The 22,545-nt window shown below is 36.1% G+C and overlaps 1 protein-coding gene and 1 non-coding gene across 5 annotated transcripts in view; one reads left to right on the forward strand and one right to left on the reverse strand.

The window, feature by feature from the left end:
• The window catches only part of Kif2a (kinesin family member 2A), a 58,129-nt gene that overhangs the window by 2,642 nt on the left and 32,942 nt on the right, over positions 1 to 22,545 (reverse strand). For 2 of the 4 annotated variants that reach the window (XM_036207088.1, XM_036207091.1), the window contains exons 7-20: positions 21,227 to 21,322; positions 19,599 to 19,653; positions 19,099 to 19,261; positions 16,308 to 16,398; positions 15,815 to 15,878; positions 14,870 to 14,961; positions 14,251 to 14,393; positions 13,915 to 14,119; positions 12,944 to 13,054; positions 12,067 to 12,134; positions 7,084 to 7,197; positions 6,015 to 6,165; positions 2,426 to 2,527; positions 1,878 to 2,013 (exon numbers count right to left, since the gene is read on the reverse strand). In XM_036207088.1, the coding sequence (XP_036062981.1) occupies positions 1,878 to 2,013; positions 2,426 to 2,527; positions 6,015 to 6,165; positions 7,084 to 7,197; positions 12,067 to 12,134; positions 12,944 to 13,054; positions 13,915 to 14,119; positions 14,251 to 14,393; positions 14,870 to 14,961; positions 15,815 to 15,878; positions 16,308 to 16,398; positions 19,099 to 19,261; positions 19,599 to 19,653; positions 21,227 to 21,322 (1,591 nt within the window). The remainder of the gene's footprint in view (positions 1 to 1,877; positions 2,014 to 2,425; positions 2,528 to 6,014; positions 6,166 to 7,083; positions 7,198 to 12,066; positions 12,135 to 12,943; positions 13,055 to 13,914; positions 14,120 to 14,250; positions 14,394 to 14,869; positions 14,962 to 15,814; positions 15,879 to 16,307; positions 16,399 to 19,098; positions 19,262 to 19,598; positions 19,654 to 21,226; positions 21,323 to 22,545) is intronic. The other 2 variants (XM_036207090.1, XM_036207089.1) reach the window with 1 other exon arrangement.
• Positions 13,488 to 13,614, forward strand: LOC118596624. Its single transcript, XR_004946729.1, has one exon. It is a non-coding gene; the product is annotated as a small nucleolar RNA SNORA26 (small nucleolar RNA).

Consider the following 22,545-nt stretch of genomic DNA (forward strand, 5'->3'; position numbering starts at 1 on the left):
ATGGAGTGTTTCACAAAATCAAAATGTTATTCTAATGAAGGAAGAGATTTTCCACAAACTATTTCAAACTTTTAAATGGTTATTGAGGGTTTGTGGGAATCTTTCGACAACTCATCTAGCTAGGATGCTGTATCTGATGCCTGTTAAGAGAATAAGCTCTCGAACTTCTTTTATCACTCAAAAATTATCTCTAAATGGTTTAAAAAATTCTGTAATACATTATTTCTATAATAACTTCCCCCAAAATATGTCTGACATGGAATCTTAGACAACTGAGGAAAAAAGTCAGTTAAATTGAATGTTACATATTTCCAAGGAAAAACTTAGACTACATTAGGTTCTGTCTCTTAAAATGAATATATTAATGATGATTATGGGGCTGCAGCAGAAACGGTAAAGTGCTTACAAACACAAGGACCAGAGTTCAGGCTCCAGTTACTATCAATGTGATAAAACTGAGTCAAGGAGGACACACCTAGAATCCCAACACGGGAGGACTGACTCCTGGTGCTTGCTAGCCAGCCAGTCTAGCTTAAGTGACAAGCTCCAGCTTCAGTGAGAAACCTCTCAACAAGTAAAGAGGCCTAACATCCACCTCTGGCATCTATATGCATGTATATACATACAGAACCATGACCAATTGTAAATTATTAGAAAAATTACCCAAAAACTTCAAATCAAGGCTTGAATATAAAAAACATTAAAAACAAAGGTAACTTTAAAACAGACACTAATAACCTTATTCTACATGATGTCAAATCATCAACTTTATGAGGGGCTTGTTTTAAATATTTAAGCAGCAAATGTGTGGCTAAAAGACATGTTCTCACAATAAACACTCAGAGAAGCAAAATCAGTACATGCAAGGTATTTTTAAAGGTATATAGAATAGGCAAAAAGTCAATGTATGAAAAATGGCTATAGACAATCAAAATTGGTAATTTTATGAATCTTGTGTATGATGTACAATGTGCATACATGCATGTTCATGTGAGTACAGCCGTGCTGTAGTGTTCAGAGGAACACTTCCTTTGTCTTTTTGAAAAAGATAGGAGATAAAGCATATTCTGGAGGCAATAGCCTAGGAACACAGATTTAATTTACCCCAAATTCCATGTTTCAACGTGTAAGTAATTTGATGAAGGTTTTATAGGAACTGAACAAAGAAAGTCACAAATAAAAGACATTTTTAAAACGCAATGATGGAAACATCTTAGAGCCAGGTTTTAGCCACAGAGAAACATCAACTATTGGCTTCAGATGCTATCTGATAATCTGCTAACAATCCTGTGTATCAGGATGTTGGGCACAGGATGTTAGAGCCAACACAGAAGTGGACTAAAAATGGCTCTTCACTGGGCTTGAGACAGCTCCGCCAAACACACTCATTTGTCTCACCATCTGCAACATTCCAACTTCTCCAGCAGACACTACAGACAACAGCTTCTTTCCAGGAATTCTCCTTTGCAGCCATCATGTTAAAAAGAAGTCTTTGCTTGCCACTGCTCCCCTAGAGTAGCTGGAGCTGCCAGGGTTTTTGTCTCTACCTCCCATCTCACCACAGGAAGACCGTGACTACAGATGTGTTTGACTGCACCTAACCTTTATTTGGGTTGTGGGGATACAAACTTAGATCCTCACAAAAAAGCAAGTACTTACTCACTGAGCCATCCCCAGAACCTTTTTTTTTTTTTTTTTTTTAAATTTTTGTAGTTTTAAGAGAAACATTTAAATGATTGGTTTGTCTTTATGTTTTGAACAAAGGTGCTAAAATTGTCTATAATCTTTATTTCAATCGTCTATAGAACCTTTTCACTACTACACATCCTAATACCATGCAAACTGTATACCAAACACTAAGATGAAAAACAAGTTACCTCGTAGCTCAGTTAAAATGTCTATTTTTTGCTCAAGAATAGCTTCAAGTTGTGTAGCATATGAGTCCACATCATAGTCTACTTCTTCAGTCATCTCTAGGAGAGCTTTTTCATCTTCTATCCAGCGGATGGACTCCTGATAATACAATTCAACACCAAGGGACTTCTTAACTGGTATGCTTTACAAATATTTATCAGAGCAGGAGGAGTTCTAAGTCAAACAACTTAAGCTGATATTTTCAAAAATATCACTACATAGAACATCACTATTCATAGTAAAATTAAATATTTTCATAAACTTTTTTTTCTTGGCCAGGGATGAACCCTGGCACCTCTGTAAATGGTAGGCAAGCGTTCTACCACTGAGCTAGATCCTCAGACTTGATCATTAAATTAAAGAAAAGAAAATACTACAGGGAGATATTTGCTATCATATGCCAGATACACATATGCAACTAAGAAATTTTAAAAGAATTGTGTTCTATTCAAAGAGTTCTTAAAATTTTGATTAACTTAAGGTGTTTGCCAGAAGGCCTTTTCTTACATACCTGAAACACTGCTCTGTGATCTTCTACAACCTGTTCTTCCATTTCTACCATCTGGGAGACAGCTTCGTGGAAAGTAAACAGTTGTGGAGAAACTTCTTCTTCCTGAAAACACAAAGTTTAAAACTATGACCTAAAGCTTATACTTTTAAATGTCACTTTTTATTTTCTTTCCCTCTTTGAGAGCCCACCCAGGAATTCATGAGCTTTTAAAAAGAGGCCCATGTTCTACCACTGAGCTTAGCGCCAGCTCAAAAGCAGTTCTGTAAAGTCTAAGTAAGGTAGCCAGCTCACAAGCAAGCAGTCATTGTCACTCAGGAATCTATTACTATTACGTGCAGACTTACCCTAAAAAGCAGTCTTTGGAACAGTCAACTTTTCGGTTAAGGGAAGCTCATTTCTGGTTTTCTTATTGGTACCATCTTCTCCTCATTAACAATGACCTCACATCTACTGACTGGGTGAGGCATGACAGCAACTGCCCACACTAGACTTGGGTTTTCATTTTCGAGGCACGGGTTTGCTCCAAACCCCTGGCTGGCCTGACACTATGGAGGCCAGGCTGCAGCAGCTTCCCAAGTGCTGAGAATACAGCCGTGTGCCACTATGCCCAGTTTAAGTTTCTTCTCTTGAAAAGAAATATGTAAGGATACAATCTTTAACTGGTACAATGTATTTATTTCAAAGTGACTATCAAATGAGTATTTTCAAGGACTAAACTTTTTAAAAACCATACCTTAATTTTCATTTATGCTGTTATAAATCATTTTACATTTTTATAGTAAAAACAGCATCTGTAAGAAAAGAAATGGCTCTTTCCTTCTCTCTGTATTGCTTAGGATGGCCTCAAATTGTGGACTTAACCATCCTTCCTGCCTTAGCGTCCTAAACAGCTAGAACTACAGGTGTGTGCATCTAGATGTGTGTTTTGATTCGTCTGCATTCCTGGCTGACCTGGTACTGGATAGGTAGTCCAGGCTAGCATAAAATTCTCAGCAATCCTCCTGCTTCAGCTTCTCTAGTCTGGAATTACAGGTGTGTACCACCATAGCTAGAAAGCCAGATAGTTTTTGTTTGTTTGTTTTATAGAAATCTCAAATAACAAATCATAATTGTACTTCAGCAACAAACACATGACAACACAGGTATGTTTTGTTTGTTACATGAACTCAAAATTTATCTGGCTTATCTTTACTTTTGGAGTCTACTGCCTAAGCCAGTTCTAGTAACTCAATCTGTCTTCTCAAAATACGGCTTCAGTGACAAAGACTACTATATAGACATCGACATCTACTTAAAAACTGTAGTAACAGGTTAACAGAAATGGCATTTAAGCCAGGTGGCAGTAACGCATACCTTTAATCTCAGCACTCAGGAGGATTTCAAATGGATTTCCAAGTTTGAGGCCAGCCTGGTTTACATAGTGAGTTCCAGAACAACCAGGGATACACAGAGAAACCCTGTTTTGGGGATGGGGATGGAGGAGTTGTCATTCAAGATTCTAAGTGCGTTAAAAAAAATTGACATTTGACTTTTATCAATAAGCTGTCATACTCTAAAATCTACATAATCAGAGTAGTAAAGAATTTTTTATCTTTCTATGGGAATAAATGTTACCTGCTTTTTATTAGGAATGTAAAATTTCTCATATTCTCTCTCATGAATATACACTCAACACTTTTTTTTTCCTAGCTACTTCCTCTTCAGGCCCATAATATCCTCTTTCCTTTGGATATGAAATTATGCAAATTTCTGCATTCCTTAAAGTTTACTCCCAAACATGTTTGTCTCTAGAAATATATTTCTGCAATTCTATATACTCCATTAACCATCTACTAATATTAGTTTTCTCTCCAGGATGTGTTTTATAGTCTATTCCCTTTCAGTATTCCTCATTGAGAATATTGCAAGAATATGTCACATGCAATAACATTTAATATAATACTGCTGAATAATATCAAGGTAAGTTCTTGGTGGTAGCAAATTTCAAAGAATTACACACTCTGTGATATGGGGTCTGTAAAAGCTGATGTAGTTTAAAATCCTGGCTTGTTACTAAAGAGATGACTTCAAGGTTAAGAGCACTGGCTGCCTTTCTAAAGGATGTGAGTTTGGTTCCCAGCACCCAGATGGTGAAACTCCATTTATAGGGATCTGGTGTCCTGTTCTGGCCTCCTTCAGCAATGCTCACACATGGTGCACAAATACACATATAGGCAAACACTCAAACACATAAAAATAAATTAAAAAGAAATTGTTGCCTGTGTGGGTCTAGTAAGATACAATAAATGCAAAGCTATGCTATAGGGGGTGCTTGTCTTACTCTGGTTTTCTTTATCTTTGGGAGGTATCACATCATGACATAGTTGCAGATTTGCTTTGAGAGTCTAAGAACAACCAGTTATCTCTGAAAACTCTGGGAAGATGGGACTGAAGCTAGGACCTCACTTTTAGCTGTCTTCCATGGTCCTCCCTTGGACAGCAAGCTCTTTACCCCCGAGTTATCTGCCCAACCTCTCCACCGTGCTTTTCTTTTTCTTGACATGCTATTGCATTGCAGCCCCTGCTAACTGGGAACTGACAATGGCCTCAAATTTGCAGCAATCCTCCTGCCTCAGCCTCCCAAGTCCTGGGATTATAGATTTGTGCTACATGTCCAGATTACATGCATTTCTTTACACTTGCCTATCCTTACAGATTATATCTTTTAATAATAACTAAATAGTTATAATCTGAGACTATAAAATTTTTAAAGACATTTCAAATATAGAAAACCAACCAGATTAAATGGATGTTGGCATTTTATTGGGGTTTTTTGGTTGTTTCTCTTTTTGTTTTGTGGTGTTTCTGGGACTCACTGTGATTTTTAATATAGTTCCTTTATCTGTTTAATGCAAATACTTATGCTGACAGGTTATTTTGTTTGTTTTGAGACAGGGTTTCTTTGTGTAGCCCTGACTGTTCTGGAACTCACTCTGTAAACCAGACTGGCCTTTAACTCAGAGATCTGCCCTGAGTGCTGGGATCTACCACTGCCCAGAACTATTGACAGTGTTTGGGTTTTTTTTTTTTTTTTTTTTTTTTTGAAAAATTTATATGATGTACTTATATATAATCTTAAACTAATTAGTCGCTAAAATGTTTTATTTCGTTTTTTGTTTTCGAGACAGGGTTTTCTCTGTGTAGCCCTGGCTGTCCTGGAACTTGCTCTGTAGACCAGGCTGGCCTTGAACTCACAAAGATCCACTTGCCTCTGTCTCCTGAGTGCTGGGACTGAAAGCGTGCGCCACCACTGCATGGCACTAAAATTTTAATGTAGGCATAAAATCTGAAAAATAAATAGGCTATTATTAGAGAGCTAGGAAGCCAAGAAATTGTTTGGATTCATGAACCATACATTCTGTCACTGCCACTGTGGTAAGAAAGCAGCTAGAAAAGCATGGCTATATTCCAGTAAAGCTGTACTTATCTCGATGGATGGTTAGTCCCCGGTGGACTTGCTGATCCCTGCTTGAGAGTACAGTGTTCATTTAAGTTCCGCTATTGATGAAACAAACTAAGGCTGGGTCAGTAACAATGATATGTGACTCACATTTTGTTCACAAAGAAGTTTTAGATCATCTCTCTGGGGGGAACTCCCCACACCCCACTGTGTCTCCAAGTCATCAATCTGGCTTGGTGGATGGTGCATTATTGGACGGACATCACCAGCAGCAGTTGGATCTACAGTCAATTCTTTTACCCTATAAATATATAAAAGTTATCTAAAATTATGAAAGGCTCATGCAGAGATACAAGAAAACACCAACCTATTCAATTCAAAAGCAATTAATATAATAAAATCGATGATGTCACTTTATACGTCAAATTTAGACTCTGGATTTGTTAATTTAATGTGAGTTTACTTAAACAACTTTATACTTACTTCAAGTGTAATTATTGTTCATAGTCAGGGAAACTTAGCAAATAGATTAAATATTTCAAAGAAATAAACTATAATTGCAATTACGTTTTATAATAGAAAAATTGTTAAGATCCATAAAGAAACCACTGCTGAAATCAGGGGAGTTTATATCCTACTACTATTTCAGCAGTCATACTGCTCAGCTAGCTAAGTAAAAAATAATTTTATTTTACTTCCTGAGACAAGGTCTCGCTATGTGTCCCTGGATGGCCTGAAACTCAGTATGCAAATCAGATCGATCTGCTTGCTTCTACCCTCCCGAGTGCCGGGATTAAAGGCTTGTGCACCATGACCAGCCAGTCATTTTTATCTCGAATGCCTAAAGATTATAAGAATCTTAACTTCTGTCATGTTTAAAAACTCTATATCTTAAGTTCACAAATTTTAAAAAAGGATATACTTTTTGAATCACAGGATCATTATTTTCTTGCAGACAAGTAACTTTTTAATCACACAATAAAGATAAATATGCAAAAGTGACATCATCTTTTAAAAAGCAAAGGAAAATATGGAGCTTAAGTTCTAAATAAATAATTTAAAGTAAATTAATAAGGGACATAAAAAATGCAGATCATGCAGTACAACCACCTGCTAATAAATGAAGTGAAAATGAAAAATGGCTTAGAACACAAGAAATAAATGAATATCTATATGTAGCACAAGTCAAAACAAGCTAGTCAAAGAAACAAGGCAAGACCTGGTAATCGAAGGAGAAAAGTCGTCATAATCGTAAGAAGGAGAGAGATCAGGGCGACTGCCACTACCCTGGGAGAAGGGAATGTCTGAAGGACTAATTCCAAACTCCTTTACTCTGCAGTACCAAAACAGTGAAAATTAAAAGAACTCTTGGTAAAGACAGCAATGCACAGTTTAGCTTTTGTTTAGAAAAGAATAATAACATTGTTGAGTGTATTTTAGAACATTACCAAACATGTTTTATTGATCCCCTTGCTCAAAAAACCTTAATCTTTGCTTTCTAGTTTCTCTGTTTTCTCACACATCTTCCTAGAAACTTTAAGGTCTTTTGCTTTAACTATGTGACCCAGGCAATCAAATTACTAAAACCAACCAGATTTAATGGATTTTGGCATTTTTGTAAATGAATCAACATTGTGTTTTGTGTGTTTGTGTGAAAAGTTGATACACAATGTCTTCCTCAACTTTGTCCATTTTATTTTCTGAGACCAGGTCTTTTAACTAAGCCTGTTCCTCAGCAATTTGGCTAGACTAGCTGGCCAGTTTCCTCCTGGCCTCATCATCCCAGCTCGGGGATTACAGGTTCATCCTTTTTACATACATGCTGGGGGTCCAACCTCAAGTCTGCATACTTGAGCAGCAAGCACTTTGCCATCGGAGCTATCTCCCCAGCCCTGAGTCCTCAACACTTCTGCAGTTCTTTTCAAACAAGATGAGAATGAAATTCTAATGCCTTAAGGCATTCCTTGTTTGTAATGAGTTAAGGTTAGCTTATCCATCTAGAATTGTATTAGCTGTAAAACCTCCTCCATATGATGGACAAAATAAGACACTCAAGTTTTTGTGGTTGGTGATTCCGATTATGAACGTGAGTGGTAGATAGCTTTTAGGAATGGAATTTAAAAATGTTTTTGCTAATGACAACAGTTACCTATAACTGAATTATAACTTTTCTCATCATGCCTTATGTGACATTTTATAATAGGCAATATTTATCAAGTACTAGAATTATTTAGTAACATTTAGGCATTAGATTACATAGACCTGATAAGAATCTTATGATAATCTTCACATCACAGATGAAAAAACTGATTTAGATAAATAAAGTACCTCATTTGAGGTTATTCAGAAAGAATGTGGTGTAACTAAAGTACAAGCTTACCCAAATTCAAATCATTTCTATGCCATAAGACACTATCTGAATTCTATTTTCCTTAGGTGGAACTAAATGCAATGTCTTCCTTCACAAGCCAAAACCCAGCCAAACACCATTAATTTCATACAGATCAAATGAATACACACACACAAACACACACACACCCCACATATTTCTACTCATAATCTATCCACTGTTGAAGGTTTAATATCGGATTGTCTATCTTTACCATTTTATTGGAGGCACGTATATCTACAGCAGCTACCCTTGATCTTGAGATCCTCCTGCCTCAACCTCCTGAGTGCTAGAACTGTAAGCATGTGTCACCAAATCTGGCCTCTGCCCTTTTATTCTTTTTTATTTTAAGATTTATTTCTTTATTATGTATACAGTATTCTGCCTGCATGTGTCCCTGCGGGCCAGAAGAGGGCACCAGATCTCATTACAAGTTGTTGTGAGACACCATGTGTTTGCTGGGAATTGAACTCAGGACCTCTGGAAGAGCAGTCGGTGCTCTTAACCACTGAGCCATCTCTCCAGCCCAGCCCTTTTATTCTTCAAGATCATCATTTTGGAAAGTTTATTTACTATACCACTGAAAATCTAAATTCTGAATATAAAAATTAACTTTGCTATTCATATGCCTGTTTCTCATATGTTTCAAAATCTCCTCATTGAGTAACACTATTAGTGTCAACCACAAAATTTTTTTCTATTACATATCCTCTTGTGCAAGTACATATACCATGTACAGAATAATCTTCCTAAAATTACAGTTAAGAACCATTTCAGGAACTCTTCTGTTTCAATCCCTCTAAACTCTTCCTTTACCAACAGCATATCCTCTGCTTCAGAAAATTGTTTCACAAGCATCTAATAGAGCTTTTCCTCTTGAACAACCTACTCCTTCCTTCACATCTCCGCTCCATATTTTTTTTCCCATTTTCTTTCTTTCTTTCTTGAGATAAGATCTAACCTAGCCCAGGACATCTGGGAACTTGCTGTGAAGTTAGTTACTGGTGACCTTAAACTCCTGATCCTCCTGCATTCACCTGACATGCTAGGATTATAGGCCAATGCCACACACCTAATAGAATATCTGTTTTATTAATTGATTCAATTGGACTTGCCATTTAACATCAAAATACATTGTTACAAACTATCCCTCAACTTTCATAAAACACTCCTAAAACACATAGTTTTGATTAAAATACAGTTTGGAAATAACTTCCAAGGGCTATGCTGAACATTTCACAAAGGTTACTTCTCTCAGTTCTTAAACTGTCCTTTAGGGCAGATATGACACTGATTTCACCATTCTAAAGATAAGGAAAGCAGAGCACATTAAGGATTGGCAACCATCAAGTAGTGAAGCAGGGATTATGCCTACTATGTCCTAAGAACTAACACTCTTCCACTGATATTTTGAGTCCTACAAAGCAAACACTTCTTTAAGAAGTAAACAATTTGCAGGCTGGGGATGTAGCTCAATTAGAGAGCACTTGTCTAGAATGGTGAAGGCCCTAGTTCAATCTCTAGTACAACAATATGTAATAAAAACCCTACATGTTTAGCCAAGCATGGTGATGTACACCTCTATTTAGCAACTGGAAGGTAGAGACAAGAAGACCAGGAATTTAAGGCCACCCCTCACATAGATAATGAGCTGGGAGGCCAGTGTGGGTTAGTATACTATCACCATTACCTCAAACTGTCTAAATAGTCAAAATCTGAAAAACTTATTATCTCAATCTATATACCAGTTTCATATTAGCAGGAATCTTTATTGCCTAAAGTTTTAAGACATGGAGGGGTTTGCTTTAATCCTATTAGATATAATTAAAAAAAAATTTTATTTGATTCTGTAATAAGACTCTCCCACAGAAAGTTATTCCCTACCCTTCCATGAACAACTCTGGGAAAAACAAGGCACCTTAAAATGATTTTTAAAAAACTTTCACATCCTAAAAAAAAAATAATTAAAAGACAATATTGTCTGTAGCTAGGAGTTCATACTTCAAACTTTAAAAGTTAAACCTATTTAAAGCTATACTTTATTTTTAAGTAGCTATCATATTTTGCGGGGTTTTTTTGTGGGTGCCCCCCCCCCCCAGAAGAGAACCCAGGGCCTTGTCATGCTTGGCAAACAAGGACATTGAGCTACATACACCCCTAGGCTAATTGGCTAGTGTTTCCCAGCAATGTTTACTATCATTTAAAAATCTCTTCAGGTGAAACATAAGCATGATACAAAAGATTAAAAGAATGATCAAAATGCAATTACCTAATGATGCACAAAGATACAGGTATAGGTTTGAAAAAAGTTAAAAAGGAAAATAAGAACATTATTTTAAAGTATTCAGTTACTTCAAGGTAGAGAGTAACAGGCCTGACATTTGTAACCTACCAACAGAAGGAACACGTCCGACCTTCTAGGGAGGCTGCTTCCAGCCTCTTCTGTTCCACTGAAGAGATTTCTAAATGACGGAAACATTACAAGATCTAAAAGCTCACTTGTTCTTTTGGATTTCAATTTTTAACAATTCTATTATCACTGTGTGTATTGTGTACACATTCCCCAGTGCATGTGGAGGTCAGAGGACAACTCTGCAGAATGGGCTTGGTTCTCCCCATGGGATATGGGGGTTAAACTCTGGTCATCAAGCTTGTGTGGCAAGTCAAGTCCTTTTACCCACTTAGCCATATCGATAGCCTGGCTTGTTTTTAGGTACTTTTCTACACAGATGAAGTTCTTCTTTTTAAAAAGATGAAAAATAACGTCTCCATTTTGATTGGAACAAGAAGTAATGTTTTTGAAGAAAATTAAGACAATCTCCACACTATAAGTAAGTTATAAACAATAATCTGTAAATTAAAATCATTTAAGTGTAACATGATAAAACATTTAAAACTTCAAGGGGAGAGAGTAGATCCAGGTGAGTTAGGGGGAAATGTGTATGTGAGTGAGTTGCATCAAAATACTGTACACATGTATGAGATTCTCAAATACAGATATATTTTTTAAATATGTAGACATTCAAAACAAGAAGTAAGTGTGTGTGTGTGTGTGTGTGTGTGTGTGTGTGTGCGCGCGCATATGCACATGTAGGGATCTACAAAGCAAACATTTCATCCTAACTCAGAGTTCCAAAGACATCTGAAACTTATTCATGACTATAAAATATAAACTCTTAGTTCTCAGTGCATTTTGTCTCTATGTAACAACCCAGTTGGTGTTGAAGTTGTAAACATTACTTATGTGAATAACATATAATCCGTACATAGTACCAGAAAGAACTAATATATACATGTGTGTATGTATTTAATTGAACATCATCAGGATAATTCCAGCATAGAGCATAACAATTTAAGAAATTAACGCCCTAATTTCCAGTTTAGCCTTAATAATATGAGGATTTCCATTCTTGAAACATAGTAAAATATTATGAATCATAATGATGAAATGGAAAAATATAATCATGTTCTAGGATCAAAAGGTCAATTTTAAATAAAGGTGTCAGTCTCACCTAATTATACAACATATTTCTGTTCATTTTTTTAATTTAACAAAACAATTCTAAATAATGTCCCCTTAAAGAACATAAAATTTAAGGAATAGATGTGATAAATTTGCCCTATTAGGTTTTCTCTTTGCTGTGATATCAGATCTCATGTTGGAGGTCAGAATAGCTTAGAACTTGTAGTCCTTGTGCCTTAGTATCACCACATGCTACAACTACAGACATGTTTCCCCAGCGTACAACAAATGACACTACTGCTCTAATATATTAGAGTTCAAACTTTAAAATGGAGGAATAACTTTCATACCTATTTGCATATCTTAACGTATTAAGAGTATTTTCACAGGATGCCATTCCTGGAGAGATTGTGGCAATCTATAAAGGGGGGGAAGCAAAGATAAAATCATAAATGCTCAAGACAGTGACCTTGACAGATAGCTCAGTAGGGTCTAATCTTATAATCTACTTTAAAATGTCCATACTGGTGTCTGACCTCTAAGATCTATCTACCTAGTACATGTAATCATTATAAAATCCGGTTAAAATTTTCAAAGATTTTTCTGAAGGTACCAGAAAGTCATTAAAAATCCATCAGAAAATGAAGGCAAACATTTAGAAAAGGGAACACAGACCTCCACCTATTTTTACTGTTAGTAATGGAATAGTATTCTGCCAGAGATAATGTCCTACTAATGTGCCACAGGACCACTGAAGTCTCTAGGAACTGCAGTTCCAGGCTGAGAAACTGGAGAACCTAGCAGCTGGAAAAGGTAAACCGCCCTTTCAGAAAGAGAGGAAGACTGAGCGAGAAACTCAAAGTGTATGCACAGTTGCACAAATCTCTGGTTGATCACCTAACTTGCCATAAACACAACAAATTCTAAGTAACACAGTGAAGTGCATGAAGAGATATTTGAAAGAACTTGGGAATAAGTTAACATCTGCTACAATAACAACAAATTAAAACAATCCAAGTTTCTATGAAGTATTCAGACATTAAAAAGCATTATAGCTGCACTATAAATTTTCCAACCAATTGGTAGCGACCACATCTTAAATACCATAATCTCTCACACTAGAAGGGTAATAAATTATAATTAGCAAACATCTAAAATTTTCATAGATAATTTATTTTATTCCTTAAGGATAAAAGCAAAAACAAACAAACAAAAAACCCAACTTACCATGCAAGTACGAGAATTTTCACCTATGAATGAATCTCTCAACACCTGAGTGAGTTTACTTGCTCGGAAAGGAGTATGGGGTTTATTTCTACCTAAGGCTCTGATGCACTCCTAAAAATTAAGAAAATGTTTCTTACTAATTAGGCTTTATGAGAGTCATTTTAAGCAACATTTTAAAGAGGTTTCTTACGTGCTAACTTCTAAGGACTAATGAGCTCTGAAAATTCTAACTATTATACAACTTAACGATGGTTTCATAAATATTAATTTAAGGAAATGAGTAACAACAAAAACAAATCTTAATTATTCTAAAACAACAACAAAAACCTGAAAACATGGCCAGTGTTAGGGAACCAGAAAGCTGTAAGAAGTTGAGATTTTAAAATGGAATCCCAAAAGCTACAGCTGCTTTTTGTAATCCTTCTAATTCCTGATTTTCCAATTAAGGGGGGAAATATAATAATACTTTAAAGTAAATTATTTTGGCTCAACATTTTTTTTTCTGAATGCTATTCTGTTTTTTTAAGGCATCATCTGCCCTCTCTTGTCCCTTTAAGGTCACTGTAGTGCTTTAAGAGGCTAAGTGTTAACAGCAGGGGGAAAGAACTCTCCATCAAACCCAGGGAGAAGACTGAACACCTCCTCTATGGATCCTTTCTCGAGTCACAGACGAGAAAAAACAAACAAAACCCCAACATTTCTTAGCTCAATTCCACAGTTGCTTGGTCCCCTGAAGAAAGCCTGGATGGTTATGGTCCTTTAGAATCTAATTAAGCAGCTTCAGAACTGGTCTGTCAATTCATTTCATAAAAACAAGGGAAAATGTGTGCATGGAAAAACTCTACATACAATAAAATCTGTAACTTCAAATATAACCAAATGTATAAATCTTTTCTTTTACTAGTTTTGTACAACTAAGCAAAATTAAAGTCAAAAGTAAAAGACCTTTTGCAATTGAATACTTTCCTTACCTTGAGTGCTAAAAGGCTTTTATTAATTTCAGCACCTTCCAGCCTGGTTTGCCTATCTGCACTTGATGTGTCAGCTCCTCTTTCATTTCCAGCCAAATCAATGAGAGAGAATTTGCCATGGAGTTTTCCCTTCCTTCTCAGAATGATCTGAAACACTGCATGACTCCGAGATGAATGTGCATTTGCAGATGTTTGACCGGACGTTCTGGAATGTTATTAAGGACAGTGACACATCAAAACCTTTTATGTATATGCTAGCCACAGTATTTTCCCTTAAACCCTTCCCTTCGCTGGTATGCTCCTGCCTCACTCCCCTCCCCCCGCTTTAGGACTCACCTGCAGCTGTTGCCAATGTCAATGAGTTTCAGTACATCTTCCACACATTTGACCTCCCGTTCCTGTAATCCTACCACTTGCACCTGCTGTTTTCCATCTTCTAATACTCTCAATTTTGTTTTCCTATTTAATAAGTCAAACACCTACAGAAAATCATATGCAAATTAGAAAACTAGCTTCAAAAATTATTTTCAGAACAATGCTCAACATTGAGAGCTTGAAAAGACATTTAAAAGTCTCAACACATCAAATATTATATTTATAAACATATAAATCTTGTGATAGGTGATAGTGGAGGTCATAAAACAAAGCAAAAATACTAAAGACTACTGAATTGTATACTTAAAAAGTTACTGTATATAATACAGTGGAGGCCCTGAGGCATGATGGCCGCTAGTCAGCTAGTCTATGCTAATCGACCAGCTGCCAGCCACAGTGAAACGCCCTGTCTGAAAAAAAAAAAAAAGGATAGCTTCTGAAAAACAACACATGAGGCTGACTGCTGGCATCTACACATACACATTTGTAAGTGCAGACACCCACCTACACACATGTACCCATATACATGCACTCACATACCACCCCCATACACTAAAGAAAAACAAAACTTCTCACATACCTTTCCACTATAAATTTCAAAAAATGTTGCATATACTTGAAGTTCTAGTTTCTTATAGTTTGGCTTCTTCAGCATTAAAAAGACATCTCGAGCTGTCAAAAATTTCACATATGAAGTTTGTTAAAATGCAACAAATCTTTCCTATTTTTAGAAGAATCAGTTAATATAAGGTTAATATCAATAAAAATAAAATTAAAACATTAATTTGAGAAATCAAGTTGTAAAAGAAGCTATTCTCTTTCACACTCCATGAAAGAATGCTACTATTTATCCTTGAAAGGGATTCACCATGTAGCTCTACTGGTAGTGTTTGCCTAGCATGCATAAAGCCCAGAGTTCAGTTTGCAGCACCACATGAACCAGGCATGGAACACCATAAAATCCCAGCATTTAGGTGTTAAGAGTCAGGAAGACCAGAGATTCAAGGCTATTTTCAGCTATACAGCAAGACTGTGGTCAGCTCAGAATACATGAGCCCTAATCTCAAACCCTGGGGGTGGGGTAGAAGGATGATCCAGTAACAATTAGCCACAGCATAATTTATAGTGATCTAATAGTTTGCCACATTACAGTGACCCAATATATATCAAGATTTTTTTTTTTTTTTGGGGGGGCCACCAAAAGCTTAATCTTATACTTCTTTTATTACTTTTCCTTTTTTGAGACAGAATCTCATATAGCCAAGGTTTGCTATATGGCCTTAAATTTGCTATATAGCTGATGATGATTGTGAACCCAATGATCTTGTCTCCACCTCCTAAGTACTAGGATTATAGGTGCGTGCTACCGTGAGTGACCATGACCTCACATTTCTTTTCAGCTAATCTGATAACATACAGTTGATCTAATATACCGTGTGTATAGCTGGACAATAAAAAGTCTTATTCAAACACACCTGAGTAATATTCAAGAATATCATAAACTAGGCACACAAAGGACACTTACCTGCTAATGCATAAATTCCCTTAGAACAATCCTGGTTCTTTCCTGAAAAGTCACCACCCATAGTCTACATTTGGGAAGAAAATAAAGAATACAGATTATTCAGGAATAAATTTTAATAATTTAGGTCTTGGGTTTGGGGTGGTAACTCAGTCCATAAAGTGCTTGCTACATAAATATGAGGACCTGAGTTCTATCTCCAGGAACCCAGGTAAAATAATCCAAGCATAGTAGTACATGATTATAACCCAGAGTTGGGAAGGTGGAGACAAGCAGATGCCTAGGGTTTCCTGGACAGCAACACTAGCTTACGTGGTAGTTCCAGGCCAATAAGAAACTGTCTCAAAAACCCAAAGTGGATGGTATCAGAAGAATGACAGCTGAGTTTGTACTCTGGCCTCTACCTGCACAAGCCCAGAAGAATTTAGGCCTTATAACTAAGCTTAAGAGGGAGACTGTAGCACCACAGCAGGATACAACTTTATCAATTACTTACGTGAGTTTTTCCACTTCCAGTCTGCCCATAAGCAAAGCACGTAGCCATTCCCCTTTCAAATATTGTTTCCACTAGTGGTCTAGCAGTAAATCTTAAAAGGAAAATGAAAAAGTGTGTCACAAATATCTGAGTTAAACAAGTACCAAAACAATACAAGTAATATAAAATGTATTTCATTAACAAAGTACAGGAGTTTAAACATGTTTAGTTTCAAAAATTGAAATATCAGGTTGGTGAATAAAGAACTGTTGCTTTGTACCATGAATTTTAAATCCAAACATATTTTATGAAGAAAAATAGGAACCATTACAATCAACACATTTTGGGGCCATGTCTATCCCTACAGTGTTAAAACCTGTGCTTTGGGATTATACAAACTTCTGCATTCCAATGGCTGTGGAAATGTTTTCCTTCCAATAATTTGTCAAGATGCTTGAAAAGGTGGTAGCTGGTTGGCAAGAGTGGTGGGTGAGGCGAAACTTTTTAGCTCAATCTGTTCAAGTGCTCAGTGTTCCTGTGAAACATGTGTCAGGTGTAATGAGAAATCGGGGCCCTTCCCAATGACCTCTGCCAGCTGTAGACACTGCAGCTTTTGGTATATCTCTTCAGTTTGGTGAGCAGTTTCTCAGATGTCATGGTTTTGCTAGGATCTAGAAAGCAGTACTGGATCACATTAGCATCAGACTAACAAACCGTGACCCTGAACTTTTCTGGATCCCAGGTTGGATTTGGGGAGCACAGTGGAGCTTGTTCTTTGTCCTACCACTGAGCTGGGTCTTTGCACACAACACACTTCTTGTCACATAACACAATCAGCTTGAAAATGGTCCACTGTTGCATAGGATAAGAACAGTCAAAAGCTCAAAGTAACAATCCTCTTTTTCATTTCGTTACTTCATAAGCTTGTAACTATATCAAGCTTTGTCACCTTTCCAATTTGCTTCAAATGTTGAACATGGACAACTGACTTATATGTGGGGAAAAGAATATAAATTCATTATAGGACACTGAGCTTTGAGTTGATAAGTCTTTTAAAAATGGCAAAAGATTAGGTTGGTTTGTTTTTTCAAATACATTAATAAAATTCATTGGTACAATTAAAATTAAAAAGTAGGAAAGGATAAGAAATATGTCTTTACTGAGTAGAACACTAAACAGCATGCTAAAAATCAACAACTAGAAGACCTCATACACCATCGCTAGATTTCTCAATGCAAACTGAAGGCACAGAATAACGAGGGCAGGGAACAGTCCTGTCCAATGGAACTGGGAATAAATCTGAAGAACAACCAGGTCAATGTGTGTCCTAGTCCATACAGGTAGGAGAGCATACTAAGAGTTGTGTATTGGTGAGGTTTCAAGAAGTATAAATACGCTAGGCGAGTTCAAGGCCAGTCTGCTCTATAGAATGAGTTCCATGAGAACCAGAGCTGTTACACAGAGAAACCCTGTCTCAGGGGGAAAAAAAAAAGTGTAAATATTGAATGAAGCTCAAAATGTTTGTTAAATCTATCAGATTATACCTGAGTCAGTACTCAAAAACTGTTATAAAAACTAAATTTATACTTTATGAAATGGGAAGGAAAGAGAAGTGTTTGAAGAAAGCTAAAACAAATTACCAGTTGTGATTACAATTCCCATTTAAACATACCTCATAATATACCTATTTAATATTCCAATGTTCAATTCTTAAGATTCTTATTAGCTCTAATTTTCTGTTTTCTGGGGATTTTTATGAAGTGAAATTAGGAAATAAAACACAGTATGCAAATAAATGCAAAGGTGTAGCTACATGGAACCCAATGACAATGCTGCAAAAATCTTATAATTATTAGAAGTATGTGTACAAAGTAATATCAAAAATCTACATGACATAAAAATTTTGGATGCTTATTTATTTAATATGTGTAAGTCTCACTTCTGTAAGTTGATGTAAACTAAGAATTACATGCACTAAAACAACCACCAAACTTAAAAGATGATAAAAAAATTAAGCGAATGTACAGAGATTTACAGAACTTTTAACTTTTATTTGTAAACACATGCTAAGGAAAGACCAAGACTAACTAGTAATTAATGCGTAACAGGCATTTCAAATTTATTAGTACAGGGATTAAAACAGAAAAATCCATGTTTTCTATGCACCACATCCCATTACTTATGGTAGTATTTCCCAGAATATTTTTCTTATTTTATGTATATGGGTGTTTTGCCTACAGAAATGTCTGTGCACGACCTGAGTGCAGTGTCTGTGGAGAAGATAGGTACATGTCAGGTAACCTGAGACAGATGGCTGTGAGCCACCATATGGATGCTGGATGCTGGAAAATTAACCTTCTTCTGGAAGGTGTTCTCACTGCTGAACCATCTCTCCAACCCCTCTCAGAAACTTATCTGTATGTGTGTCTATGATATGTTTAAATTAACTATCAATTAGCATAAAAATATATATATTTTGAGACAGGGTCTCTCTATGTAGTCTTGGAGCTCACTATGTAAATCAAATCAGGCCGGCCTCCAACTCAAGAGATTCTCCCGACTCTGCCTCCTGAGTGCCACCATGACCAGGTTAAAAAAATAAATAAATAAATCAAAACCCACCTAACTGTTTGAAGTATTGAAGAGATTATATGTTAAAACTCCTAAGAGTTTACTACATTTTCTTCAGTTACCCTGCATAAGGAGAAAGCACATTCCACCCCTGGAGAGCTGTACTATGAACAACATTAAGTTGTCAAGGATCTTATAAAAGTCTAAGAAGAGAATTTTAATTTAAAACAAATTCACTTACCTGTAAACCATTTCATTAGGAGCTGAGTCATCAAAGGCATAATCAAAACGAAATGTTTGATTTTCTAAGTACCTTGTTAAGTCTACTTTTTGTTTGGGTTCATGTACCATCACAACATCTTTACTAGGGATTGTGATTACATCGAGATCTTTCATTTGAGTTTCTAAAAGAATAAATGAAAAATCAATGTTCGGTAATTTTCACAGCATTTGATCTAATGAAAAAAATTTTTAAAAGATTTAAAGTCTTAAAAAATTATTTTAATATTGTGTGTGTTCACTGCATAAATGTGGAAGTCAGAGGAAAAGTTTAAGAGTTAGTTCTCTCCCTCCACCATGTAAGAAGTGGCAGCAGGCACCTTTCCTAAACCATCTCAATAATTCTTTTTTTGAGATAGTCCATCATCTTCCTCAGGCTCCCAAATGTTGGGATTACAGGAATTATGTTACCATGCCTGATTTCTAAATTCAACTCTCTACAAAGCTCATTAAGCATCATACCTTTTTTATTGAGTGGTCGTTTCCTTACACAAACACATATCCTATGTTCATCAATCTAGGAATAAAAACCACATTATTTCACTGATTATAAATGCTATGTAAAACAATAGAAAGTAAACTATGGTTCTTAAAATTTAACAAATATAGTAGTTAAGCTTTAAAAAACAAATTATTGCACTTTTTTTTTTTCTGGACAGGGTTTCTGGCTGTCCTGGAACTCACTTTACAAAGACCAGACTGGCCTTGAACTCACAGAGATCCACCTGCCTCTCTGCCTCCTGAATGTTGGGATTAAAGTCATGTGCCATCATGCCTGGCTTCACTGAATGCATTTTAATGGTTGTCAGAAACAATTACTAATAAAAAGTCTGAGCACTATGGAAACTTTTGTTTTTGATAAGCCATAAATAAATAAACAAAGTTTTTAGAAAGTACTACTATCTTAGCATTAGGTTCTTATTAAGAAGGTACCTTCCATTCATTTCCATATGTGTTGTATACAATAAAAGTAAAAATTTCTATTCTACAAATTGGCATCTTTTCATGTTGGTTGTAGATAAAGTGGTTGGCAAAGATCACTAACAGGCAAATAACCAGGATTCTCACATTACTGAATAAAATAACAATTTTATGAATGACAATTCTTTAATAAAAAAAAAAAGTTCTTATTTTTAATTTAATGTGTATAGTTAGGTGCATGGAAGTGCTGGATTCCCCCAGAGCTGGAGGTACAGGTTGATAGGCCTGACAGTGTGTTATTGGAAACCTTGAGAACCCAAATTGGGTTTCCCCGAAGAGCAGATGGTTCTTAACCACTGAGCCATCTCTACAGCCCAATTAATGACAAATCTTATGTGCAATTTTAAAGATAAAACTTATATTCAATTCATGCTTTCTTAGAATAAATCATTTCCTATCATCAGACCTATTTTAGAGTTTGATCATTTGCCTGATTTAATTAAAACATGATTTCAGATGCAGTAGGTGTAGTGGCAGTGTAGAAAGGCCTAAAATATATGGGAATATAAGCTCATGAATAACAAATCTATTAGGACCTGTAACACACTGCCTAACACAAATACTTTTGGTAGCCAAGCATTCTATATACGTTAGGTCAGATGTACTATTTTTTCCTTGGAAAAGTACTTTCATTTCTGCAGCAGGTAATGAAATTACAGAATACTTTTCAGCTCTAGAATTCTGGTCTATTGCAGCCTTAAGAACCATTACTACTGCTAAAGCCAGAGTAATATGTATTTGAAAATAACAAATCAGTTAACAATAAATTACAATGGTGGTGGGATATATAGCCAAGCCAAAGTTAAAACAAGCTTGGAACTGAGAGCAAAGCCTTTGTAAAGGTCTCCTTATGCTCCTCACTACCAGTGTGTGGCCATTCTGAAGACAGGGAAGCTTCACCTGCAAAGAGCAGCTATGCGAGCAGGACCTCTAATACAAACACTATGAAGATGAACAAAAAGGACATGAGCTGTGATTTTCCTAACAATATAGGAACTGAACCTCCTAAGGAAGACAAAGCCATACAGGTATATACAATATGCAATTAGTCAATAAGAATGTTTTTATAGTATCACATCTTCAGAGTAATAATTCACAAAGGCTCTTACAGGATCAGCTGTTGTTAGGGGTCTATAATCCAAGCTTCCTCTGAAGTCTCTGATCATACACATAATTTCATAATTTGGATTTGTAGCATCAACATCCTATTAGAGAACAAGATTTGGCACTTATTATATTTATAATTACACTATAGGTGTTGCATATGGTTTGAAAATTGCAGTTCAGATACTGTCATTTATTAACCAAACCCAAACTAAAATTAAAACTATGATGTGATTTCCAAGTTCAGGTTAGTATGTTCAGGATCACTTTCACATAAATAACACAATTCTGCTAATCTCCATGTCCTGTACACTCCTAAGTTTCCTCATTGAAACTACCCTTTAACTACTTAAAAAAAAAAAAAAAAATCTCCTGTAATACATTTACTTATGTCAGAAATATAGCAAGTCAACAGCATTCCAAATACTGGCAAGGGACTCTGGGAAGGTTGGAACAGGAAATGCGTTCCACATGCCAGCTCCCAGAATGACTTCATCTAATGTTTCAATACTAAATATCATCAGCTTTGCACAGGAAGCTGTTCCTGCAGTCACAGCCGTAATGGCCCTTCTTTATCCACCTGTCCATCACCGCTGCTCTTCCCAAAGAATTGCTAGTTATTTTTTTTTCTGTCTGTGCCGGTTCTAGTCTCTAAACATTACAGAATTATTTGAAAAGTTTGGTCTGCAGGGGTAAGCATGCTGTTTAGTTACAGATACATGCCTGGTTTTTAAATAAAAATATAGCCTTGAGAATAAGTACAAATTCATCTACATTCATTTCCCCTCTCTTTCTAACTCTAACCAAGATTTAAAAAAAAAAAAAAAAAAGCAACACAAATAAAGATAAAAGATCATTTGTTTGCTTGTTTTTTAGAGTCAGGTTTTCATGTGGTCCAAGCTGACCCTGAACTCTTGTCCTCCTGCCTCTACCTCCCAGGTGCTGAGAAGTATACCACTACAGCTCAAAACCAAGATATTTAAAAAATTTAAAAAAAATTCAAGGTATTGAATTCTGACTCGAGCAATTTATTTCAAATTCTATACTGACAAGGTTTGATTTAAATTATGACTAGCAATAGTCAATAACCTCCCTACAATAAATGATAAATCACTAATACTCAAGTCAGACTTTTTCATTCATATTCAGACTACACTGAAGAGATTTTAAAACTGTCACTGAAATGTCTCTTCTACTCATCTTTAGAAAAGATCCCCAGCTTGTCAGCTAGGAAGCAGAAAGTGAAGCAAGCCTCTAGAACTCCTGAGACATGTGAGCATTATGCAGTACCCACGGAGAACACCAGGTGGCGTGGCTGCCAGGC

This window comes from Onychomys torridus, chromosome 15 (genome assembly GCF_903995425.1).
Source record: "Onychomys torridus chromosome 15, mOncTor1.1, whole genome shotgun sequence".
NCBI lineage: Eukaryota > Metazoa > Chordata > Mammalia > Rodentia > Cricetidae > Onychomys > Onychomys torridus.